Below are 25,854 nucleotides of genomic sequence, written 5' to 3' on the forward strand. Positions count from 1 at the left end.
CTCCTCTGTCCCTCTTCCCCTCCCCTGGTGCTCCAAGAGGCTGCCCGCAGCTGACCTCTATAGCCTCAGGCAGAAGCAGCACAAGCAAGGGAGAGAGGCACCGGCTGTTTTCTTTCAGGCAGGGCCAGGGGAGAAACCCAGCTCCAAATATTGATGGAGCACAGCCCCCAGCCTTAAATATTCCTGGTGCTCAAGCACCCTGAGTCCATATAACTTGCTGCCCTTGAATGAGGGTTCAGCTGTCAAACAAGGCAGCTGCAGGAGATTGCACGTGGGAAACTGATCAGGCAAACAAGTCTCCCTGCACGTTGGGCTATGCCTGCACATGGACACAGGGAGAGCACCCACACACTGAACTATGCAAGCCAGGTACACCCTCCCTCACCTACGCACGCACACAAACAACCCCTGGCTCCTAGATAACGTTTGCATCCATCAAGCAGTTGTTTCCACCGAGCCTGTTTGTAGCCTGGGGCTGAGGCTGACCCCTTGGTCACTGCCACACATCATGCCGAAGTGACGTTGATTGCCCCGCTGCGACTGGATCTGTCGCTGTGATGAATGGGGCCAGGCAGCCCACTCCTTTGATCTGCCCAGCACCATGTGTTCAGGTAGCTGAGGTCTTTCACCTGTCAGAGAGGGAGGCATGACAGTGCCTGGGACAGCTGGACACCAGCAGCCCTGAGCGGGCTCTCCGGAAGGGCAGCTAGGGACGGAAGCTCCTCTGAAGGGCCCCGACAGGCATTTTCCACCAGAGCCTGCTCCCTGGAGATTGGGCTGAAACCAGGCAGTCCTCCAAGAGGTGAGAGAGGGCACCCTGAAGGCTCCCACTCATGGGGGAGACCCCACAGACTCTGACTGTGGCATCTCCCACGAGGAGAAGGGACCCCCATAAAGAGGGGGGAGATTCAATGGACTCCCACCCCCTCCAAAGTTCCCTGGAAGATGCCCACAGCCAGAGCCACATTGGCACCACCTGGGGATGGGGATAGAATCATAGAATATCAGGGTTGGAAGGGACCTCAGAAGGTCATCTAGTCCAACCCCCTGCTCAAAGCAGGACCAATCCCCAGTCAGATTTTGGCCCCAAATTGGGCCCTCAAGGATTGAACTCACAACCCTGGGTTTAGCAGGCTAATGCTCAAACCACTGAGCGATCCCTCCCCCCATGACAGTAGGTTCCAGAGTCCCACCAACACCTCTGTCAAGCAAAGCCTGGCTTCCAGCCCCAGCTCCGGAGAGGGTGGGGGAATGCGCAAGAGGCACATAGGGTTGCCTGCATCCACCAAGTCATGGAGCTTGGCAAGGAGCTCAGAGCCACATGGAAGCTGGCAACAGAGCAGTGAAAAGTTCCCGTCGGGGTGAAAGTAAACCACAGCCCGGAGCTGGGTTTTCCCAGGCAGCCCAGCCGCTGGCATGGAGTCAATGCACTTTCTGTAGCTTCCTGAACACACTCTGCTCTTTCTTCCCGTTTGTGTTGTTTGTTCAGTCCCCCCCCCCCGCCCCCCACCCCCACTCAGTGTCACCCTCCTCTGCACCCCCAGGCATCAGGAGCAGCATCCATTGCCTCCGGCTAAGGAATCGCCTCAGATTCCTTGGCTGAACTCCACTAGCTTCCTGGAAACACAAAGGATCCCAGCAAAGATTTACCAGGAACAGATCAGCCTCATCATGAACCAGGGAGTCCTGGCAAACCCACCCTCCGTGACTTCAGCTGTGCCGAAGAGGAGTGCGGTCTGGTTGAGCAACCCAAAGGCCATACCCGCCCTACCCTGGTCGGACTGGCTCCACCATTTTGGTTCCTTTGTTTATTCCCTGGATGTGAACGTTTCCTGGCTTGCTCTGGTTCCAGCCTCATCTGTTCCAGAGCCCCAGACGCAGGACTCTGTCTTCCTTGTCCACTCCTGCCCCATTGGGGAAGGGTTAGAAGGCAGCACTCAGAGAAGCCTTCAAAGGTCATCAGAGAATCAGTATAACCCTAGGGGAGCCTGCCCTTCCATCCTGTGCATAACTTGGGAAACAGCGCCACGAGTAGCTAGAGCAAGACTCCTGGATTCCCGTTACGGTTCTGCCACTGATTCGCTGCGTGATCTCAGGCAGTCCAGGTCCCCGCTCTATGCCTCAGTTTCCCCTTCTGCAAAACAGGGAGAATGGTAAGTCCCTGTCTCCTGGGGAGTAGCGAGGCCTAATTCATTCACGGCTTTAAGCTCCTCATATGGGTAGCACTAGAGACAGGCAAAGCACTATCATCCCCGGGCCTTCTCAGTGCATGCACAGCTAGGCACAAACGCCTTCTAGCTAGAGTATTAGGGGCTAAAGGCTGTGCCAAGCGCTATGGGAAAGGCCATTTTCCTTGGATTTACATGCAGGTCTCAGATTTAGGCCACGGAGGTGAAATGACTGGCCAAGTCACCTCAGGAAGTCAGGGGCAGAGAACCCCGGAGTCCTGACTTCCCCTTCGCCACTCAAACCACTGCCCTGCCCTTCCCCTTGTATGCATCATAACCTGAGCCGTAGCCTCCAGGAGCTGTAGAGTGAGCAAAGAGAACGGCTGACCTATAAAATGGCCCAACAGAAACGCTATTTTATGCAACATACAGTTAACCTACTGAACCGGCTGCCGCAGGATAGATGGCTGGGTAGATAGGCGGGATGTTAATGAGTCAAACGGTGGAGCATGCTTCAAAAGAGCATTGGACGTCCAGACGGATAAGAATCATATCTGCAGGGAAAGCAGCTAGGATAAAAATAAGCAGATCCACCAGTCTTCAGTTACAGGTGTTTGCCAGATGGGGGTCAGGAAGATGCTTCTCTCTCTGGGATAGTGTAGAACAGCTGGGACTGCACCGTCAGAGAACTGGCCAGCAGAGAAGATCAGCCTGGATAGACCACTAATCGGAGCTGCAGCAGCAGTTCCTATGTCACCGGATCTGTGAATAGAAGGAGCAGCTGGCTTGGGAGTCAGGTCTGGGATTCCTTCCTGGTTCCACCACCGACTCACTGTGTGGTCTTGGGCGAATCACTTCACTCTCCGTGCCTCGGTTTTCCCATCTGTAAAATGGGGATACAGGATCTTGGCCCACCTCTGGAGAGTGCTTAGAGATCTACGGCTGGATATAGCTAAGCATTAATATTGTTAAAATTATAGCTAGTGCCAAGCAGCTAAGAACAAACGAGAGCTCAGCTCTGGGGTCTGAAATCCTGCCAGGCAGGGCCGCTTATCTTGGAAGTAAACTAACCAGGCCTCATGCCCGCCAGAGCTGATCCAAGAGCTGGTTCCATCCACCTGCGGGGGAGGAAGCGGTGATATTCATGGCAGCTTTGGACTCACTTTCACTCCTTCCCTGGAGCTGCCCGGAAGGATCGTTTGTACGAAAAGCAGAAGCCGAGCTTTGGGTGAAGGGGAACAGGTCGGTTCAGCAGAGTTTAAAGACCACGTTCTGCCGTCAGCTAAAGCCAGGTAACCCCACTGCAGACAAGGGAAGTATGGGGCAGCGGGGGCAGCTGAGGGCAGCATATGGCCCTTCAGAAAGATACAATTTCTGCTTGCAGGAGCATCCTGTGTTAGCCTGTTCCTAACCCATAACGCAGCAGATTGCAACGGGGCCCTGCTGCCTCTGGGGCCATGACAGTAAGATTTTTAGGGGGTTGATTCCCTTGATTCCACACTCCTCCTCTCTGGCCATTACTCTGATGTCGTCCCCACTGAGATGGACCCACAGCAGCCGAGCAAGGTGGGAAAGAGGAGAGTGATGAGGCCCAAGCCTTGGGCCTGGTGTGGGCGGGTGCCAAGACGGGGGCAGGCTGCAGAGGAAAGCGAAGATGGAGGAAGGACCGAGGCCGAGATGCACAGAAAGAGGAACCGGTCTGGCAACCAGCTGAGCCAGTCTAGTTTCGACTAATCCTTCAGAAGGAAAGAATAGTGAAAATACAATATCCTGCTAGGCAAACGGCACCAGCCGCTTTAACCCTTTGCTGCCCAAGCATCAGGGTGTCAGGCCACCTAGAGACCCTCCCCGTGGGAGTCCTACTCTGGAGAAGCCACTGCCCCTTCCTTTCCCCATGCCCCAGGTGAGAGCAACCTGAGCGGCCTGTAGGAAGCCAGTGGCAGCAGCTGCCCAGATCGGGTTTCCCCTGTCATGAATATTCAGAGCTTCCCCTGGCCCAGCCTCTGCTCCTGTTTACTTAGGCAGGAGTGGCTGGATCTCGGATTAACCTTGACACAGAGCGAAAGGGAGCAACAGGTATAATAGCAGCACCCCTGCACCTGCCTCCGCAGGCACCTGAGATGTGACAGCCGCTGCCCCCACCCTCTCCCGGTGCAGCTCAGCCTGCCAGCCCCTCAGCTGGCAATAACGCCCTGGAGCTATCCCGGCCCTCAGTCCCTTCGCTCCTGCCCCTGAGTGCTCCCCTGGGGAGCAGAACACACCCAGCAAGGGACTGAATCAGAGCAGGTACGTTGGCCTGGGTGTTTTGGGGGATGAGTGGGGGGCAGGAGAGGGAAACCTGAGCCCAGCCGTCGTGCCCCCACGCCTCCATGAATGTTTCATTGAGCAGCACTGCCGAGGACAGGCCAACCTGGTGCAGGATCGGGTCTGAAGCCAGCTTCAGGAGGTGGGAAGTTTGGCAGCTCTTTGTAACCGGCCAGGCTTGACCATGATCCAGGGGCGATCTGGGCAGCTTGTGGGGTCAGGAATGGGAGCCGGAGCCTTTCCCCTCAAGCAGGGCCTGTTACCTCCAGCCCAGGCTGGCAGTGACCAAAAGCTGCTCCCGTGTGATTGGGGATCCATGGGAATTGGGGGGGGGCGTATAAGGGGCATTTGTTTGGATCTCATGGTGCCCTCTCAGCAGGGAGGCCCAGGAGTCAATGGGCCAGGGAGACTCAACTCCTCTGAGCCCTGGAGATGGAGGCACATGCAGAGGGGGCGTTTTGGGGGGACGGGTACCTTGCCTTTCCCCTGGCTAGCCCGGATCGGTGGCTATCAAGGGCCATCAACCCTGCACCTTTCATGGGATGCTTTTTTGGTCATGGTTCAGCCTTCCCAGGTGGAACAGGCAGTTGGTGCCTAACAACCCACTAGCCCAATTCAGCCTTGACTAGAACTGCTGAAGCATCTCTGGGGCCTCTCCAGGACAGAACTAATGGCGGCAGCGCCAACGGACGGGGGGATATAGTGTTTGTTCCAAGCCAAATGGGCTTTTAGCTTAACCCTTGGCATGCTGGTAGCCAAACGAATGTTAAGGGGCGATGGGAGTGGGGTGTAGAGATACTGGCCATTTGCAGCCTCTGCAGGGTTATACCAGCTCCCCTCCCCTCCCCTCGCCGAGGCGGCCCCCGTCACATGCAAACGCCGGCTACAGATGGCAAGGGGCTCTCCCACCCTCAGTGGGTCACTGACATGTGAAAGCGACTGCATGCAGGATGTCCCGCGGCAGCTCCTTCCATAGGAATCTCCTGCATGGGGCTGGGCTGTATAGGTTTTGGGGTGGCCAGTAGGAATTTAGGAAGGTTGTTTAGTGGGTAGGTAACAGCAGGAGAGGAGTCTCATCTCACAGGGCTCCAGGAAGCGCTGCATGGAGAAAGGTCTCTCATGCCATCTGCAGAGGAAATGGGCCACTCAGGGCACTGAGATAATGAATATGGTGGGAGGGGTAATCGGGGGGATCCAGAGGGCAGAGATCTCAGACACTGAAAACTTTCCCCACCAGGCATGAGGGACTGGCACCTCCCACTCCCCATATACCCCTGCCTGGGCTCTGCTATTCTGTCTGAGCTATAAATGTTTAACTTGCTGAAATATCTGATGGACCTGGCCCAAGGTTACTGCTACTTCTCACAGGATGTGCCCTCGCTACCCCCCACCCCAGAAGCCTGCCTGTGCTGAAATCATCCCCCCCAACCCCCCAGCTGATGTAACACTGACCTCTCAGCTTGCAGAACTCCACCACTCGGTCATGGGGCTGGAGAGGGGAAATGCACCCCCTAAGGCTAACAGCACCTGTGGGGGGCTCGGGCCTGTCTCAGGCATGCTGTGCTCAGGAGGCAAGAGGACAGCTGAGCCGGGAAGCCCAGGGAATTCCTAGCCAACCAAGCGGGCCACATCCTCTGGCAGCCTCACTGTGTCCTCTCCCCTCCCTCAGTACAGGAGGTCACTGCATGTAACTGTGGGTTCCATTTCCCCAGAGAGACTCACTGGATTTCAGGGCCAGGGTGACTTTGACTAGGTTTCGCTGCTGGCTCATTTTTCACATGGGAATTTTCCCTGCACGTTTATGCTGCTTGTGTGTGCAGGCGTGTGTGTGTGTGTGTACGTGTCCTCCTGTGACTGTGCCGGCCACAGTTTGCACGTACCCAGGGATCTCGGGGTATGTGTGGCTCTGTTTGCAGGTGGATTTACAGCCATGCGACGGATGCATGCACTGGATTGTCAGCAGGTGCATATATGTCCGCACAAGAGCGTCTGTGCAGACATGTGCCATACAGGTGCTCAGACAGACAAACAAATGGCACTGTGCATGGTAAGGGCTCAGCACACAGTGAGAGGGGGCACAGCAGCTCTGAACAGGATGTTCTCGAGGCAGCAACTCGCCTAGAGCGGGATGGCAACAGAGCACTCCCCCTTGCTCTCCGGCTTGCAGCTGAGGGTGTGAAAGGATGCAAGCCGCAAAGGAGCCTAGGAGGAAGCGATCGGGCTCTGTGCTGGGAAAGGGACCATGCTATGGTGGGGGAGTGTCCTTGAACCTATCCCGGGTTCCATCCTCATCCTGAGGCAGGGGACCCGAATCTGACATTTATCCTCAGCACCCCCCCTCCCCCCCGCACACACCTCGCCCTTCTCCCAGCCCTCCGCTCCCAAACGGTGACATAACCCCACCGGCTGTCCGGCATTCACTCCGGAATCAGAGGTGCCCCCGCAGAGCCAGGCGCCTGAAGGGCAAAACACCCCGTCTAACACCCTATCCATCATTCAGACGGCTTCCAACAGTAGGATTAACCCTTTGGGGACTAGGCCCAAGTTTCTATCGGTTACATAAAGACAAATCCAGGTGAGCTGTGCCAAAGTCAACAGAACGGCTGTGGCTCTCCAGTGGGGTGACTCTGACCCACAGCCCCTAAAACCAAGCTGCCTCTAGCGGCGGGTGCTGTTCTGCAGGGCAGTGGCAAATGGACTCAGTGATCAAACAGGCCTTTTCCACAGCTAATGACCCCAGTGCTGCACCCCTTCCTTGGCAGTCAGGCTGCTACGGACTGATCAGGGGAGACTGGTACTCCATGGAGTGGGCCTGTTTTTCTTACCCTTCCCTGGCTGCACAAATGGACAGACCGACCCAGGGGAGGCTGCCCAGCTGCGCCCATGTGAGGTTTTTCTGACTCACTCCAGTATATTGCTGAATGTCTTCAAGAGCTCTGCTGTATCTCTAGGTCAGGCAGTGCTGATGCGCCTGTGTACAGGACACCCCATGAGGGACTGACCTCCCCACCACCACCACCACCTCCCTTCCCCCTCCCGGCTGCCACCCTGGCTACAGAGCGATTGAATGTTTCTGTACAAACAGCTGGAGGGAGCGATCAAAGGGTGAGATACGCCTTCAGCAAACACCCAGATGGGATCATGCCGGAGGCTGTTGCCGTCCAGGAAAGAGGCAGGGTGGAAACCAAGGACTTGAAACTGTAGGGACTAGTGCGGTGGTTCTCAGACTATTGTATGGGTGACCCCTTTCACATACCAAGCCTCTGAGTGCGACCCACCCCCTTATAAATGAAAAACACCTTTTTATATATTTAACACCATTATAAATGCTGGAGGCAAAGCAGGGTTGGGGTGGAGGTTGACAGCTCACGACCCCCTATGAAATGACCTCGTGACCCCCAGAGGGGTCCCAACCCCCAGTTTGAGAACCTCTGGCCTTGTGACTTAGAGCAGGAGCAAGGGGAGGGATAACTCAGTGGTAGAGCATTAGCTTGCTAAACCCAGGGTTGTGAGTTCAGCCCTTGAGGGGGCCACTTAGGGATCTGAGGCAAAACCAGTACTAGGCCCAGTTAGTGAAGGCAGGGGACTGGACTTGATGCCCTTTCAAGGTCCCTTCCAGCTCCGTGAGCTAGGTATATCTCCACATATACTGAATGGACCTGACTGAGGCATCAGGAACGCTGGATTCTATCTCTAGCTCTACTCTTGGGGCAAGTCACTTTGCTGTGACTCAATTTCCCCAACCGTAAAATGGGGATGAACAGGAAATGGCTCAGCTTTACTCTGGCCAAATTTCCAAAGGCCCCATGCAAGTTTTGCTTCAGGATTAGGTCTTTCATATGGACAAAATGCCTACGGGCCCCACAGATGGCCCCATTCAATAGAGCCAAGTATCAGAGGGGTATCCATGTTAGCCTGTGTCCACAAAACCAACGAGGAGTCCAGATCTGAAGAAGTGGGTTTTTTACCCATGAAAGCTTATGCCCAAATAAATCTGCTAGTCTTTAAGGTGCCACTGGACTCCTCATTTCAGTTCAACAGAATTATTCAGCTGGATTTTCTTATCATCGGGAGCACGCTTAGGCAGGGTAAGACAGGATAAGAGCTGGGCCGTGGCCCCACAGCATTTTCTGTCAAATTAAGCCAGGATGCAACAACAGGGAGTAGGAAAGAATCGCCCAGAGGAGAGAGGGGGAGAAAAATAGCAATGAGAACATGGACTGACATGGACAAAGATAAATGGGTTTGAGGTGGCTCTTTGACACATTAGTGGCTATAGGTCCCAGGCAAGATCAGGGCTCCATTTTGCCAGGCATTGTGCAAACACATCGCAAGAGAATCCCTGCTCTGATATTTAAGTAGACCAGACAAGCAACAGAGAGGAACCAGAGGCACAGACAGGGGTAGAATCATAGAATATCAGGGTTGGAAGGGACCTCAGGAGGTCATCTAGTCCAACTCCCTGCTTAGGCAGTGACATGGCCCAATGTCCCACCACAGATCAGCAGCTCAGCTGGGAGTAGGAACCCTTCCCAGGCCTCCCGCCTCCAAAGCTAGTGCCCTAGCATCTTGCAAATGAATAGCTCCCGCTGCGGGCGCCAAAGGCTTGCTGTGCCAGGCTGCGTTGTCACGTTGCAGTGAGTCAAGGCTGCAAACACAGCGCCACAAAGCGACAGCTGCGGGGGCCACTGCTCCTTTGACTTTGGGCTCAGCAGGGGCCTTGCCGAGACTTAACTGAGTTTTGAGCCGTGAGTTTCCCTCACAGCAACCACTGCAGCAGCTTCTTCAGAAACAACTGCACGGGGGATGCCACATGCCAAACCCAGGTTCCGTTCCTGCTCCTCCTCTGTTGTCGGCAGCCTTGGTCCTTGGGGTGGAGGGGAACGGAATGGCCCTCTCCCTGGGGCGGCAAGGGGCCCTGAAGGGAATCCCAACCAGCAGGGGGATGGTCACGCTGACCCACGCCCATGAAAGGGGACGGGCAAAAGTGGGGACAAAGCAGGTGGGGAAGAATGGGGGTGAATAATGGAGTGTACTGACTTGTGTGGGCAAGCAATGCTGCCCTCTGATGATCAGCCCACAGGGTAGAAAAGGGACCTGTCCTTACTCTGCCATCTGAAGGAGCTCTGCCTTAGCAGTTGTGGTTTTGGAGCTGAAGATCCAGGGTTCCCATCTCCGTTCCAAGGGAGGGCGTGGCGTAAAACTGATCCAATTGTCCAGGCAAACAGCAAACCCTAGGAAAAGGGTCTGCTAACCTATCTGTCTTCTCTCTAGAGACACGCTCCTCTGCCACCAGCAAGGAGAAACCACCATGGCAGAGACCAACAGCTGGTGGAAGCTTACCTTCCTGCGGAAGAAGAAATCCACCCCCAAGGTCCTGTACGAGAGCCCAGACATCTATGCCAACGAGAACCACCAGGAGGCCACGTGGACAGAGGCAGGGAGCAACGGTGGCACCGAGAGTGAATTCAACACCCGGCTGGAGAAGATCGTGGATAAGAACACAAAAGGCAAACACGTCAAAGTCTCCCACTCTGGGCGCTTCAAGGAGAAGAAGAAAGTGCGAGCCACGCTGGCTGAAAACCCCAACCTCTTTGCCGATGGCGAGCGGGAGGAGAAGTGAGGCAGGGGAAAGTGGGCATTGGGGGGAAAGCGCTGCAGGGTGGGACCAATGCCCTGAAATCATCGCGCATGGACCCGTCCCGACTCAGAGCCAGCCTAGATGTCAGTTCTGTTCTCTCCGCAAATGAAGTAACGAGAGGGCAGGGGCCACCCCGCTGTAGATTTCAAAGACTTTCGGTCCTGACGTGCACTCGCGAAGGAGAAAGGACTCGATAGTTTTTATTTAAATACAAATCATCCTATTTAAAATAAATGCCACTGGGGGATCATCACGAGCTGGAGGTGTCCAAGCCTTGGAGGTGGGGAGGAGTCAAACACAGAGCAGCTCAGAGGCCTCTTGCAAACACCCTCGGCTCAGCAGTGTCCAAGGGCCTGTGGCTAGAGGCAGCGCTCCATGCAGGGGGCATGGGATGGGAGGAGCCAGTTCATTCTCATCCATCCTGTTGTTCTACCACTGCACCTAGAAGATGCCTAAGAAGGGGTAGGAACTTCATCTGGCTCAGCCATGGGGGATTGCCCAGCAACTCGCCTCCGCTCTGTCCGCACCCACCAACACAGGAAAGATAAACATAAGCTTGGCTGGGAGACAGGGTTGCACCTTTTAATACCACAGAGATTATTCCCTGGCCTGGGAAAGAGAACTACTTGGCCACAGGCAGTCACCAGCTGAACTGCGCCACTAAAGGCTACAGGACCCGTGATCTTCATGTCTTGGAGAGCAGCACTCAGCCAGTTGAGCTAAAGGAGAACCACCCTTAGCTGTAGCAACAGCCTCTCTTGGCCTCCAGCTACTACAGAGCAACACTTGAGTAGATCTGATCTTCCAGCCAGCGGGAGGGTGCTGGGGTAAGAGAACAAAAGATTCCACTGATAGGAGAAACTGCTGCCAGTCGGGTAGGGGGTCTGAGGGCTTTGGAACAGGGTTACGGCCCGGAGAGCTTATTTTCTTAGACTCACTGCTGAGCACTGGTTGATGTAGAAACCAGCTGGAGTCTGCTAGAGACGCTCTAAGAGGAGAGAACAGACTGTCTAGTAGCGATTAGCACGGGAGCATCGGGAATGAGAAAGCCTGGACTATGCCTCAGTTTCCTGCTATGAGCAAGAAGGGGCCAGCTTCTGAGTCAGCTTTCTGACCATAATGGCACTTTTAAGTTTCCTTCTGCAAAGGACACGTACATGCTCCCAGTAACTTAAATTCAAGGTTATTTGTTAACTGAATTCAACTGCCTCTGAGTGGCTACCAGTCACACATGCCTGGCAGCCCAGATGGACTTTAGCAGCAGAGATTCTAATAACTCACTCATCAAGCCATTTTGCACTCATAAAATGCACGTGTTTTGCTGAACTTTGCGCACAGGAGCAGCTGCTGAATTCATGATGTTTTTGGCGGAAGCGCCTGTTGCAATGATGCAGAGTTCTCTCCCCCTTCCCCCCCACCAGGTTACAAAAGGAAAAGTTTGCTGGCCTTTTTAATTTCCAAGAGCCATTGTGCTGCTGCTACTTTAGAGGCCTTGATCTTCCTGGCTGGCTGGCACTTTCTTCATGTTCAGAGTCACTAATTCAGGGGGTGGGCAGTTAAAAGGTGAACTGTTCCCAGTGCTAGTGAGACTGAGGTTTGGCCACCATACACAAAGTGAAGGCGGGTTGCAGTGGCTTGGGGGTGGGAGGTAAACACCTTGCACCCTTAAGAGACAAAACACACTTGTAGCTCATAGTTAGGGCTCATATCTGGAGCCGGACATTGATTTGTTTTTTGAAGACCCATCTTTTGTAAGTGTTTGTAGATGTTCTTTGTTAATAAACAAACCTGAAAACAAAGGGAGCTCAGTGGTTGATCTGTGAAAACACCCCAGGGCTTGGATCAGATTGAAAATTGTTCTGCTCGGAAAGATCGAGGGACCCTCACCCTCCACCACTAGACAAGGGGGCAGGTGATACTGGATCTAAATTAAAGGAGATGGTGTCTCCCTGCACCTAGCTGTGGGGGATGAGTCTTCACGGCCTAACTGGTGCCACTGTTGAGGCTATGGAACGCTACTTTCAGACTCTAGCTCTTGAGGCCGTAGAGGTGAAGCGTGCATGTAGACGTATTGGGGGGAAGTGCTTTAGAAGGAGGGTGCATTCATAGACTCATAGACTTTAGGATCAGAAGGGACCAATATGATCATCTAGTCTGACCTCCTGCACAAAGCAGGCCACAGAATCCTACCCATCCACTTCTATAACAAACTCCTAACCTATGTCTGAGTTATTGAAGTCTTCAAATTGTGGTTTGAAGACCTCAAGCTGCAGAGAATCCACCAGCAAGTGACCCATGCCCCACGCTGCAGAGGAAGGCGAAAAACCTCCAGGGCCTCTGCCAATCTGCCCTGGAGGAAAATTCCTTCCCGACCCCAAATATGGCGATCAGCTAAACCCTGAGCCTGTGGGCAAGACTCACCAGCCAGCACTCAGGAAAGAATTCTCTGTAGTAACTCAGATCCCATCCTATCCAACATCCCATCACAGACCACTGGGCATACTTACCTGCTGATAATCAAAGATCAATTCCAAAATTAAGCTATCCCATCATACTATCCCTTCCATAAATTTATCAAGCTTAGTCTTAATTTGTGCAGAGCTCTCCGGTTCCAGTACCGCTTCAGAGGGATGCATTCAGACACACCATTCCAGTGAAAGCCACACTCACGCACATCCAGCCCTGGCACTCCCTCTCATGTTACCAGTGCCCCCCACCGCATCTCCTGATGCTAGGAGTCAAACCTGCTGGCCCAGCGGACAGGAGGGCGAGGTGAATCAGGCTGGGCCCCTCCTTGCCTGAGCATTGTTATCAGCACAAATAGGGACGCTCAAAAAGATTTTCTGTTTATTAGCAGGGAGTGGCTGAGCCTGAAGCCGAAAGGAAAGGAAGTAGTGACCTTCCAGTTATTATAAAGGCCATATTATCCCACCAGCTTTGATTCAGACGCCCGCCTCCAATAATGAGCCACTCCACAAACACACAGCCCCTAGATAACCCAGGGGTATTGTGTTCCCCAGCAGCCTCCACCCTTATAGTTTGTTACCAAAATAAACAGGGGAAGAATTCTGCAGACACACAAGGTGTTCTTTGTCCCAGACAAGTGATCAGTGAGAATCACAGCTCCTTGAACAGGTGGGTGGAGAGGAAGAAGGATGTAACTATTGGCTAAGACCTATGGGGATGGAGAAGGAAAGGCAGTAGGCAGCTGGAGATCTGTTTACACGGCAGCCCATACCGCAGCATCTGGGCATTTGCAACCCTATTTTAAAGCAAAATTCAAGCTGAAAAATCAGTGGCAGCTGTGAATGCTGGGAATTTACTCACCTTTGTAATTGGTCACTGTGAGTAGAAAATCCTGGTCTATTTCCTCTGTCGTCAGATTCACTGTAGCTACCCTAGCTGTCCTCAGCCTGACTGGCCAGCTTACACTCAGCTGCATACAAGGTATAGCGGCTCTAAACCGACAATGGAAAAGCTGCAAGGGAGGGGGAAAAATATTCTCATCATTTAATCTTCTATTAAACAGGATTACATTGCTCATGTTAGAGCACTCGGTAAAGCCTGGGATAGGAAATAATTCAGCAGGAAGCAGCTGAGCTGTCAGCTTAACATGTTTGTACAGAACCTATCGCAACAGAGGCCCAGTCCAAGACTGGGGTTACTAAGCACCACTGCCATGCGAACATGGGGAGCGGCAGAGCAAAGCTGTAAGCAGAGACAGGCAGCAGCTGTATGCTGCCGCTCCTTTAAGATAGGTTCTGTATTTTGGGGGAGTTCCTTGCTCGAGTTCGTTCATCGATGTGCTACTCTCTGATCTGTCAAGAGCAGAACCTCCTGCTCTTTCCTGCGTCTCTGTCCACAGTTCTGATCTCCACAGCCAACCAGACAATGTCTCATCCCAGTGGCCTGACTCCTGGTACCGGAGTAGGAAACATTTTCATCTCTTTTAAAAGACACTGCTTTGAAATGTTCTCATTTTAAAATAACCCGCTCTGGGGTAGGCATCTGGCCGCCATCTTTAACGTACCTGTTGTCACAAGCCCTGTTCTCCTTTTACAGCTGGGGAACCGGGGCACAAGGGCCTAAGACCCAGATCCTCAGAGGTGTGTCAGCACCTAATTCCCAGCGATTTCAATGGGAGTTAGGTGCCTAAATAACTGAGGATCTGGGCCCAAGTGACTTTCCCCAAGGTCACCAGGCAGTCTGTAGCAGTGCAAGGAACTGAATGCAAATGCCGTACTGCCCAGGATAGCAGTCTAACCACTGGGTCATTGTAGCGGGGTACTTCCCCCGCTCCTGCTCTGAAGGGCTTAAAGCAGCCCTGGAGAGGGCTGCAGCTCTAAAAGCTGGGCTGATTGGGGAGGTGGCCGCAGTCGGGCCACAGCTGGCTTTTATAAAAAGGCTGGGAGCCAGGTATGTTCTCTGTATTCAGAGAGAGAAGGGCCTGCCTGTAGGGAGGTTAACCAGGTATCTGGAGTGGAGCAGGGCTGGAGAAAGGCCAAGGGAGCCGCAGAGCTTCGGCCTAGGAAAGTCCCAGGCTGCAGGCCTGGTAAGGCCTATTAGATACTGGGTTGCAGGTGCAGCCCACGGGTAGCCAGAGGCAGCAGGTCCAAACCCCTTTGCCTGTGATGAGTGGTTTATACTGCAGTCTGCCCCAGTGAATGGGGGCTAGATGGAGACTGGGCAGTAGCCAAGACTGAGGGGAAGTGGGGATAGTGGGTGGGGGTTCCCCTGGGAGGGGGAGACCCAGAACTGTGGGGGTACTGCCAGGGGGCAGCACCCAATTAAAGGGGCACTGGGGTCCTGGGAGGGACACAGTGGCCCAGCGGTAGCGGATCACCGGCTGGCAGAGGGTGCTCCAGAGAGCTGGTGAGCTAATTCCTGAGGACAACCAGCAGGAGACACCACAGGGGTAAGTCCACTCGCTTACAGTCATCCTTCCTCTTTCAGAAACGGACATAAGCAGATTCCATTTCCGATCGGGCAATGGAAAAGGCTGGCCAGAGTCTTGCTTAGTATTTAAAACCCAAACATCAGTGACCTAACCTTTTCCCTCTCCAAAGCGGCTTCACAGATGCTCCCTGACTCTCTCACCCGCCCCCTCATCCCCCCCGGCCCTTGCAAAGCAGGCAAGCGCTGTTGCAATTTTATGGATGGCTGAACTTCCACCCGCAGAGCTGGGACCGCTCCAAGGGCGCAGAGTGAGTCAGCGGCAGAGCTGTGAATAGCACACAAGGATTCTGCCTCCCAGTCACCTGCTCTAGCAGCTTCTGGGCCCCACTCCAAAGGGCCAGAGGAAAACAAACCTGCACCTTAGCAAAGGAGTCTGGGTACCTCCAACCCATGTCCACCTGTGGTCCAGTGGTTACAGCAGGGAACTGTGAGTCAGGAGCTCTGGATTCTAATCCTGGCTCTGGCACAAGAGTGGTGATTACAACGGGGGGTGGAGGTCAGGATTCCATTGTTCTATACCCAGCTCTACCACAGATGTGCAAATCTCATAGACTCCAGGACTGGAAGGGACCTCGAGAGGTCATCGAGTCCAGTCCCCTGCCCTCATGGCAGGACCAAATATTGTCTAGACCATCCCTAATAGACATTTATCTAACCTACTCTTAAATATCTCCAGAGATGGAGATTCCACAACCTCCCTAGGCAATCTATTCCAGTGTTTAACTACCCTGACAGTTAGGAACTTTTTCCTAATGTCCAACCTAAATCTCCGATGCTGCAGTTTAAGCCCATTGCTTCTTGTTCTATCATTGGAGGCTAAGGTGAACAAGTTTTCTCCCTCCTCCTGATGACACCCTTTTAGATACCTGAAAGCTGCTATCATGTCCCCTCTCAGTCTTCTCTTTTCCAAACTAAACAAACCCAATTCCTTCAGCCTTCCTTCATAGGTCATGTTCTCAAGACCTTTAATCATTCTTGTTGCTCTTCTCTGGACCTTCTCCAATTTCTCCACATCTTTCTTGAAATGTGGTGCCCAGAACTGGACACAATACTCCAGCTGAGGCCTGACCAGCGCAGAGTAAAGCGGAAGAATGACTTCTCGTGTCTTGTTTACAACACACCTGTTAATGCATCCCAGAATCATGTTTGCTTTTTTTGCAATAGTATCACACTGTTGACTCATATTAAGCTTGTGGTCTACTATGACCCCTAGATCTCTTTCTGCCATACTCCTTCCTAGACAGTCTCTTCCCATTCTGTATGTGTGAAACTGATTGTTCCTTCCTAGGTGGAGCACTTTGCATTTATCTTTATTGAACTTCATCCTGTTTACCTCAGACCATTTCTCCAATTTGTCCAGATCATTTTGAATTTTGACCCTGTCCTCCAAAGCAGTTGCAATCCCTCCCAGTTTGGTATTGTCCGCAAACTTAATAAGCGTACTTTCTATGCCAACATCTAAATCGTTGATGAAGATATTGAACAGAACCGGTCCCAAAACAGACCCCTGCGGAACCCCACTTGTTATACCTTTCCAGCAGGATTGGGAGCCATTAACAACTACTCTTTGAGTACGGTTATCCAGCCAGTTATGCACCCACCTTATAGTAGCCCCATCTAAATTGTACTTTCCTAGTTTATCTATAAGATAAACCTCTTTTCACCTCTTGGTGAAATGGAGCTCACCTGTACGTGAAATGCTGTGAGATCCCCTTGGAAAGGGGGCTATGGAAGGTTTAAAGTACTACTTACAACCTCAAGCCATGTCAGGCAGAAGTTGCCATGGCAACCACTGCAACAGCTGGTAGCAACAGACACTATCTCCCTGTCATTTGCTAGTTTCATTGTGAAACAGCCCAGGAGGGGTGGAGGCAGCTCACAGCTATTTGGCCTGTACTGGAAGCCAGAGCTGTGTTGGATACAACCTCTGCCCTTGGGACTCCCACAGCCCAGTGTGGTGAGACCTGCTCCCTACCGTCCCCCGAGGCAAGCCCTTCTCCTGGGCACACAGCTAGCCCACAGGATCTGCAATGCTCCTCTCTGTTTAGTTAGCAGAGGGTGTGGAGAATGACTCACTCCCAAGCTATTGTTGCTGGATGATTTTCCACCCTTCACACAGAGCTGGGATCTCCCCTCCTGCAGAGATCGGGTTTGGGGTCACATTTCCCTGCTGCTCAGAGCCAACCTGTGACCCATCCCAAGCATTTCCCATTGCTGCAGTGAGACACCCTCAGAATGTATTCTAGGCTGACAATCCTGCTCCTCCATCTGCATCAGAATTTAGGGGTCCCCCTTCTCTTCAGCTTTCCCTCATCTGCACTGCTCCCCTCAGGCATTCAAAGATCAGCTGCAGCTTCAAACCTTCATTTGAATATGAACCATTAAGCATATGCAAATGTCGGCTGAGAGTGAAACCTGCTTGTGGTACATCTGGTTCCCTGAGCCTCCCAGCAAAACCCTGGGCCAGGTCTGCCACTCCATTACAACCCACTGCACCCCTAAGGGATCCTAGGCAGATGAACCTCCCCCGCTGCAAGACAAGCGAGTTCAGGCCAGCAGCAGATGCTGGATTGGAAATACTGCCTGTCTGTCAATGGAGCAGGCAGCATGCACTAGAAGCAGGGGTATTCGCGCACACAGAATGTAAGCAGAAAAGGGAAGCAGCAGGGACAGTTACCCTGTGACTGGTCTGGATGTAGCTATTTTAGCTTACAGGGAGGGAGGTTTTGAAGAGGAGCTGTATTTTGATGAGAGCCACACAGCTTCTGCAGCTCTCCTCCATATCTGCAGCTGGGGGGGACTTTAAGCACCTGCTCCTGTGACAGCAGTGAGAGGATACGTAACAAACCCATCCCTTTGGTTAAAGGTATCCATCCCCTATAGTTCATGACTACCTTGGACGGTGAAAGTTCACTAATTAGTTCAATGCTTCGTTAAAGGGTAGAGGACGTGCAACAGTCCCTGTTAACCTGAACTAAGATTCCCAAGCACTTCCACCAAAACACATAGTACATTGGGGTTCAGCTCAGCCAGGCTGCCACACCTGCAGCTGAAAGAGCAACACCCTGATTAGCTCTGCAGCCAGATGAAGGCTGATGGAGGCACTCACGGCAGGACAGCTGCTGTACCTGTTTTCCCCCTGCCCACTATCCCTCCCTGCCACAGGATGCTGCTGCTTACCCCTCGCTGCTCCCAGCACAAGGGGGCAATTGCTATACCAGAGCAGACCTGCTTCTGACAGCAGCCAGGCAAGAAACCCAGACAACTAACTGAAAGACCCCGTGCAGGGGAATGGAAGTTCTGTACTTCACTTGCAGCTCATTGCCATGCAGGAGACAAAGGAACTGCCCCCTTCTGAGCCTTCCTAAAACAATCCCCACAGGGGGAGGGTCTCATTGCTCACAAGTGTTTATAGCAGATAAAAGTAGGACTGGGAGACAGGAGGGCGCTTCCCAGCTGCAGTCCATGGATTTTACCTTTGCTCTTCCGCAGTGATGAGGTGGCAAAGGAGGGACGGGGACGGGCCTGGGACTAAGGGAGGTCACTCCCCCTGCTGCATGGGAATCCTGCCATCACAAGTGAAACAGCCGACAGCCCCTGACCCCGATTGGCTGGGGAGGAAGCAAATGACTAAGGGTACAAACTCGCGCAAGGAGCCAGAAGGGGGCAGAGGTTATCAGGCTGCAGTTTCACTGGGACACAACCCAAGAAAGTGAGAGCAAACCCAGGGAGAAAACAAATTGCGGACGAATTTCTGCTCGGAGGCCGGGAGACCAGCTCCCCCTGCTGGGGGGTACAGGCCCCTGGCACCGCCAGCTTGCCAGGGGGAGCGATTGAAAAACAAACGCAGCTCCCGCTGCTGGACAGACAGAATAATACAAACCAGTCCCTCCCCTGCTTACGCATGTTTTTTTCCCTTTTAAAAACAGCAACATACAAGTTAATAGTAAACCAAATCCCCTTCCAGCTCCACTTGTCAGCTTGGACTTTATTTGTGAGTTTATACATTTAGGGAGACTTTATACACCAGCACTGATAAAAGCAGCTCCGAGCCCAGAGGCACAGCCTTCAGGCTGGAGTCTGACAGGAGAACATCCTTATACACAGATTATACAGATCACACAGACATTACGAACAACATGATTGCTCCGTCCACATCCAGAATCGGTTACGTTATTGCACTCAAAGCAGCACTGGACAAGATTAAACACCCGATTACAGCTAACGAGCACACAACATGTCTGCTCCCCATGTAACACTGGGGCTTGAGGACTGGCAGGTTAAAACAGGGAGGGCCCTCAGGCAGGAGGCGCTGACAGAGAGGCTGTCCAGGAGAGCCAGCCTGCCTGTGGTTTGGTCTCAGCCACCCCCTTGGTAGGCAGTCCAGATAATCAACAAGAGATCTGAGGGAATCACTAGCCAACGGCCTCTCTGTGAAATGAGTTTGGTAGGTCTCAGCCCAATTCCCTGTGAAGCAGCATTCACATGACACAGTTGGCACTAACTGCCCCCACAGACACATGCTTCATCGGCAGACTCAGCAGAGGTGCCAAGGATCAGATAAGCTTCGGAGACTGAACTGATCCCAGGCCTAGAGTTGCCCCTTTACGTCAGGGCAGACACACCTTGGCAGGGGAAGCTCCCACTGGGATGGATGGAGGGCTTCAGTCTCCAGGGCTGCCAATCTGGCACCTCTGAGCACCCCCAAATATTCCGTGGTTTTATAAAAGTTAAGATAGTTGCCCTGTGAAGTGCAGGAGCAAGGGGGCCATACCCCATCCTTCGCCGCTCCTGGGTAAGGGGGTGGGGGCAAAAAGGTATTGAAAATATCCCAGGTCCCTGTGTGAAATGCTCTCGCTCTTGGCCTTCAAGGGGCAAGCCTCTCATACACCCAGTTCCCCTCTCCCTTGTGCGTCATGAGTCCCGTGGGGGCAGTGGCGTCCCGGAGGTGCCGGAAGACGATGCGGTCATGTAAGCGGTTGGTTTGGCCCTGCCAGAACTCCACAACGTCTGGTTTCAGAATGTATCCCCCCCTGAGGGAAAAACAGATGCTGTTAGAGGCACCCATGCACAGCAGCAGCCTTCATACAAAGCCAAGCGGGACCAGGAAGTTCCCTACGACGAAGCAGATGGAGCTAAGCTTTTACGCAGCACATATCACGACGGCCTGTGGGCACGTAAAAAAGACGTGAAGTGTCTGCACACAACCACGTCAAGCCCAATGATGCCTGCCGCTTTGGGATGAGCTCCACATCTTCTTGCGGGGAACGGCTCAGAAGCTGGCCAATCTCAACCTTAACCGATTCCCAAAGCTTCCTTTAAGTAAATCCAGACTTTGTCAGGAGCTGGTACTCAGCTGCATGAAAGCTTTAGGTTCAAGCCCTGCCCCTGGCCTTCAATCTAAATCTATCATTGATGTTGCAGGGCAGCACTTGGCAGAGGGGGAAGCAGCAGCAACATTACGGAGAGGTATCACCCTTTGGAAAGATTAAACCTAAGTGCTGTCTGTCCATCTCTACCAGCCGGGAATCCGAGATCTTCTGGCAGTTTTAAGGAAACCAACATCCCCCTAGTTTCTAATAGCCACAGCTGAGGCACTCGGAGGTGTAGTGGAGGAATGGGAAGGGACCCCAAGGGAGAGAGTGGAAGACCAGGCCTAACTTACACAAAAGCAGATTTTACCCACTAAGCACCACTCACCAGTACGCAGGCTTTGGCACAGTGCCCTCCCGGTACAGCTCTTCCAGTTCTGCGTTCTTCTTCCTTAAATACTGCCAGGGAGAGAGAGACAGTCTGAAGGCCTGGGGCCTCCTGCCATGCAGCATGCATGCAAAAAGCAGGCAGAGTATGGCCTGGGGCCCTCACTGCACCCAGCAGGAGATAAGATGCACTGGGACACACAGCGAGGGAACAAGAGTCCCTGGGGAAAGCTCTGAGGAACCCAAGGGGCTGGAATCCAGCACAATCCACCCCACCCTCAAATCCCACTGCGCCTCACCTCCCTGTCGGGAATCACTGTGCTCTGGCGACTCACGACAGCCCCGATCTGGCTGCTTCGGGGCCGGGAGTGGAAGTAGTGCTCCGATTCCTCCTCTGGAAGTCTCTCCACAGAGCCCTCGATACGCACCTGCAACAGCCACAGTGAGATGGGACCTGGCCCCAGGAAGGTGGGCACACTTCCACTAGGGGCCAGAAGGAGACCAAGTTCATTTTGCCAACAAGATTAGGATCCAGGGTGGGGCATCAGGCTATCCTCCCTAGGCAGATTCGCCAAGTCAAGTGCTCACTCCGCTCCCTGCTGTTATAACAGGTGATCACCAACCCCGGCATGAGATGGCGATGAGGCCGTTTGAATCACCATCACATCCTGCAGGGTAGAAAGAGCTCTAACTCCTCTCCAGAGCTAGCTCCCCAAAAGACAGCCACCTCAGGCAGAGTCAATTGGGAAGAAGGTCTAGAGAACCCAGCGAGATCCATTTAGAACTCAATTGGTTTCAGTGCCTCTCCCCACTGTCCATTATTAAAGACTCAGATTTCCTCCTCCCATAAGAAACCTGCCGCTCCCTTCCTTTTTTCTCTGGTTCGTTGCTGAGAAAGTCTCCGACTCTGGTAATTATATTTTGCTGACCTAAATCATCCTGCAGTTTCAAGTCAATAGACTCACTTCTTGGCATTATTCTTCAATTCCCCTTCTAAGAACTATTGTGAAGTGTTGCTGAGGGCTGTTAAATGGCTACCACCTTCCATCCCAGAGGCAGCTGCTTTCAGTGGTGTGTGAGCGTTCTCTGTAAGCAGTTCATAACCTAGAAGCTAGTCCAGCACGGTTCTGGTGCGGTAAGAATACCTCAAGCTGTCAAAGTCGCAGCCCCCAAGGAGCTGAATAAGTTACAGATTCCAGTCACCCATCCCATCTGGTGTGAAGCCGTTTTTGATCTTTTAAGAAGCTTCCCCAGCCCAAGATGAGCAAACAGAGGGTCTCTGCTCAGTGCTGTGGTCTGCACTTTGAGAGTGAGGGAGACCGGTGTGGCTCTGAAGCAGACTGCATCTGCCATCTCCTCTAGCACTTCGCCCAAACAGGCCTCACCAGGGCATCCCAGCGAAGGAATGTAACTATGATACTGCATGCAGGGTGCTGAGCCTATCCCCATTGCCGCTTCCTCCCCTTCGTCGGGATCAGAAGGCATAACTCACCTGGCGATTAAGGGGCTCCCAGTAAAAGACGACTGAGGCTAAAGGATTGGAGTCCTGCAGAGTTGGGAGGCGGGGGGAATAAAAAGCACAAAACAAAGGACTCATCAACTGGGTAATGTGTCACATCCTAAAAGCTAGAGAAATTACCCACCTCTCCTAGCTCAGACTCTGCCCAAGGGTTTGGGACCTGGAGGAATTTAAGAGCACAAGACAGCCTAAGCCAACACAGCCCATGGGGAGGTGCCAACATGCTATGCATCAGCTCGATCAAATCAGGATGGGGAATGGAGGGGGGCACAAGGAGACATCTCTCTCCCACTCTCTGATCCCCACACCCGGGATCAACATACACCTCAGGGACCAAAGTGCCTTGGGCTGTCTGTGGGCTGCTCTTCTATAACAAAGGAGAGAGGCAGCTGCTGTGCACTTGAATTGATGTAAGCCTGGTGTAGACCTTGAGCACCTGCCAAGTCAGCGTCCCGCCCCTCATCTGAGCAAAGTTCGGGTGCCCACACAGACATGGAAAATACAGGCCAGCGGGTAGTTTACCTGCTTGCTGGTCAACATCCTATGTCCCCTGAGATTCTCCCTCCAGGCGTCATGCCCACCCCGGTCAGAAGAGCCAGAGCGTGACCAAAACCAGCCCTCAGTGACATGCCCCACACAAATCCATGAATGACTTGGTCTGTAACCCACGAGGCAGCTCTCACCAGCTCCTTTCCTTTCCGGCTCTCGTGGTTAGTGAAGAATCGAAAGCCATCCTGGCTAAACCCCTTCAGGAGCACCATGCGGGCAGAGGGCCTCCCATCCCTGAGCCAGGGAACAAATGCACCAGTCAACACAGAAGTGCAGCCACATACATACGTACATTCCAGAGACTGCCCTCCTGCCCCGGCAAAGGTGAAGGGAATCTACCCTCTTCTTTCTGGTCATGAATTGAGCATTGCTGAGATCAGGAAGGACGATTCACCACCCTCTCTCACCCTATACTTCATTATAGAAAGATGCACATTACAGGTTTCTGTGCCTTCCTCTACAGCATTTGAGACTGGACCCCGCTGGAGCCAGCATAATGGGCTGGCTGGGTCCCCTGTCTGATGTAACAGGGCAAACGTCCAGTCCCGTTCCAACACATAGCTATGCCTCTGGATCTGCTCCTTACTATCCATACAAACACGCCAGATGCTGTCTGCTCCCCTACTCGCCAGGTTACCCAGCTCAGGATACGCAAGCTGGCAGGGCACCTCACTGCAGGAAAGCAGAAAAGGAAGCCACCCAAAGACGCAGATAGGAGAGATTCTGGGCCAGCGACTCCCTTGCAATGCCCACCTGGTACTGGTGGCCAGGCACATAGCATTGGCTTCGCCGATTGAGGGGCACCGCATGGCCTCTTCAAACCACATGGCAAACTGCTTAATTGGGTCAAAGGAGGCGAGATGTTTCTCCTCAAATGCCTGCACAGGACAGAAATGGGGAGAGGGGCAGAAGAATTGAAGTGTTACATCCCCCACCCATCAACCGTCAGGATCCTTCGCTTCCCCACGCATCATCTCAAATCCTGCTAACCTTGTAGCTGCAGGAACCAGCCCACATGACTTCAGCGTCACAACTCCTAGCCCACTGAACGGTGTCTGATGATCTCTGATTGCTTAAAGTCACGCAATGAGCCAATGACAGTCAAAACAGAACCTAAAGTCATGACCCTGCCCTGCTCATCTCCCTGTTCTAGCCACTGGGGAACACTCGCTGGTTTTTTATTTCATTCATTGCTTGTTGATTTTTTTTTAGGTCAGCTGAGCTCTGTGAAGCTGCTGTCTTGTCCTATGCTGAGTAATAGAAAGACTGGTCTTGAAGCTTAAATCATGGGCCTGGGAGTCAGGAGACCTGGATTTTAGTCCCAGCTCTGCATGACCTTACCCTCTTGTTGCCTCTCCGTTCCTCAGTTTCCCCTGTAAATTAAGATTAGTATTTAGGCCCCTCACAGGTGGTTATGGTGATTAATCCACTTGTTTTAACATGCTCAGAGGGTCAGGGTTTGTCTACATGGGAAAGTTTTACCCGGTAAACTGATCAGGGCTTTGGAGCTGTGCTCCGGCTCCGCTCCAGCTCCAGGACAAAACCTGCAGCTCCACTGCTCCAGAGCTGCTCCGCGGTCCAGCTCCGCTCCAAAGCCCTGATACTGATATAATTATACTGGTGTAGCTTCCCACGTGGACCTATTTATTCTGGAATAAATGGGGGGATTTTTTGGTTTAACTTCAACCCTTCCCAATGGACATAAGCTAACTTCTCAAAAGGCCCTCTCATACCAGAATAAGAGTGTTCACATCGGGGTTATACCAGTACAGCTACAATCTAAATTCACACCTTATCTTATACGGCTATAACTCTCTCATGCAGCCAAGTCCTTAGACTGAACAGCGGGCTATTAAAGCCAGGCACAGCCCTGTGGGTAACATATGAACACCCAGACTGGATCATGTCAACGGTCCATCTAGGCCAGTGTCCGGTCTTCCAACAGTGGAAGATGCCAGGTGCTCCAGAGGGAATGAACAGAACAGGTAATTCTCAAGTGATCCATCCCCCGTTGTCCAATCCCAGCTTCTGGCAAACAGATCAGGGACAATCAGAGCATGGGGCTGCATCCCTAACCGTCTTGGCTAATAGCCACTGATGGACCTGTGCTCCAGGAACTCGTGTCATTCTTTGAGCCCTGCTGTACTGCTGGTCTCCGTACTGTCCTCTGATGGATGAGAGCCACAGGTTGGCTGTTAGCAAGGAACCCACCCTGGCCCCCTAGAGATGAACAGGGTCCTAACAGGGCTTTTCTGTGATCCCCACCATGATCCCCCCGACCAGCCTTTGGATAAGAGCAGGGCAGGATCTGGGGGAGTGTCTAGGGGAGGGAGCACCATGCCTCAGGGGGCCACAGGGTAAAGACCAGCTCACCTGCGAGGCCCGGCACCTGTGGGGGAAGGGTGATGTGCACCCCACCTTTGGGGGAGGGGAGGAGGAGCAGAGATTTCTGATTCCTCTTTCCTCCTCGCCCCTTCTCCTCCCTCTTTGAGCCCCTCCCCCATCGGGACCCCCCCTTCTCAAGTCCCCTCTCCCTCTAGAACGCTCCCACGTGCCCCTCCGCCACCAAGCCCCCACCCGGACCCTCCCTGTAGCGCCCCCCCACCTGGACTCCTCCCCAGGGACCCTCCCTGTAGCCCCCCCCCACCTGGACTCGTCCCCAGGGACCCTCCCTGTAGCGACCCCCCACCTGGACCCCTCCTCCCGGGACACCCCTCCTGGACACCTCCCCCCGCACCCCTCTCCGGAGCCCCCCCACCTGGACCCCTCCCCGCCGGGACCCCTCCCACGTGCCCCGCCCCCTCTCACCTCCTCGTCCCCCCGGTAGCTTTTCCTCAGCGGCCCCAGGTCCATGGCTGCAGCCGGCGCCGGCACCTGCCGAGGGGGACGGGAGCCGAGCCAGGCCCAAACGCGCAGCCCGCTCCGCGCGGCGTATCCCATCGTAGCCCCGCCCCCACCGCGCGCGCGCAAGGACCCCGCCCCTTCAGGGGGGCAGGACGTCCCGCACGCTGGGGCGGG

General features: G+C 53.5%; 2 protein-coding genes across 6 annotated transcripts; one reads left to right on the top strand and one right to left on the bottom strand.

The window, feature by feature from the left end:
- Window positions 1-1,535: 1,535 nt before the first annotated feature.
- Window positions 1,536-25,786, bottom strand: PNPO (pyridoxamine 5'-phosphate oxidase). 5 transcript variants are annotated; one of them, XR_007771460.1, is made up of 9 exons: window positions 25,645-25,786; window positions 23,590-23,714; window positions 22,971-23,070; window positions 22,261-22,314; window positions 21,068-21,196; window positions 20,770-20,840; window positions 13,441-13,591; window positions 7,298-7,443; window positions 1,536-3,051 (listed from the first exon to the last, which is right to left on the bottom strand). XR_007771460.1 is itself a non-coding variant. In XM_050934849.1 (7 exons), the coding sequence occupies exons 1-7, from the start codon at window positions 25,774-25,776 to the stop codon at window positions 19,937-19,939; spliced, it is 777 nt and encodes a 258-aa protein (XP_050790806.1). In that variant the 5' UTR covers window positions 25,777-25,786; the 3' UTR covers window positions 19,038-19,936. The 5 variants fall into 5 exon arrangements, 1 of the variants encoding a protein (XP_050790806.1); XR_007771459.1 differs by lacking the exon at window positions 7,298-7,443; XR_007771462.1 differs by lacking the exons at window positions 1,536-3,051; window positions 7,298-7,443 and adding an exon at window positions 10,675-11,901.
- PRR15L (proline rich 15 like) lies at window positions 3,066-10,373 on the top strand. The gene is made up of 2 exons (XM_050934869.1): window positions 3,066-4,454; window positions 9,747-10,373. The coding sequence occupies exon 2, from the start codon at window positions 9,784-9,786 to the stop codon at window positions 10,093-10,095; it is 312 nt and encodes a 103-aa protein (XP_050790826.1). The 5' UTR covers window positions 3,066-4,454; window positions 9,747-9,783; the 3' UTR covers window positions 10,096-10,373.
- Window positions 25,787-25,854: the final 68 nt, after the last annotated feature.

Source organism: Gopherus flavomarginatus, chromosome 25, assembly GCF_025201925.1.
Source record: "Gopherus flavomarginatus isolate rGopFla2 chromosome 25, rGopFla2.mat.asm, whole genome shotgun sequence".
Classification (NCBI taxonomy): Eukaryota; Metazoa; Chordata; order Testudines; family Testudinidae; genus Gopherus; species Gopherus flavomarginatus.

Coding starts and splice junctions, on each gene's coding strand:
- PNPO (XM_050934849.1), bottom strand. CDS start 25,776: ATGGGATACGCCGCGCGGAGCGGGCTGCGCGTTTGGGCCTGGCTCGGC. Junction 23,071..23,589: donor TGCCTGGCCACCAGTACCAG/GTGGGCATTGCA, acceptor TCCCTGGCTCAG/GGATGGGAGGCCCTCTGCCC. Junction 22,315..22,970: donor GCCGGAAAGGAAAGGAGCTG/GTGAGAGCTGCC, acceptor CCAACTCTGCAG/GACTCCAATCCTTTAGCCTC.
- PRR15L (XM_050934869.1), top strand. CDS start 9,784: ATGGCAGAGACCAACAGCTGGTGGAAGCTTACCTTCCTGCGGAAGAAG.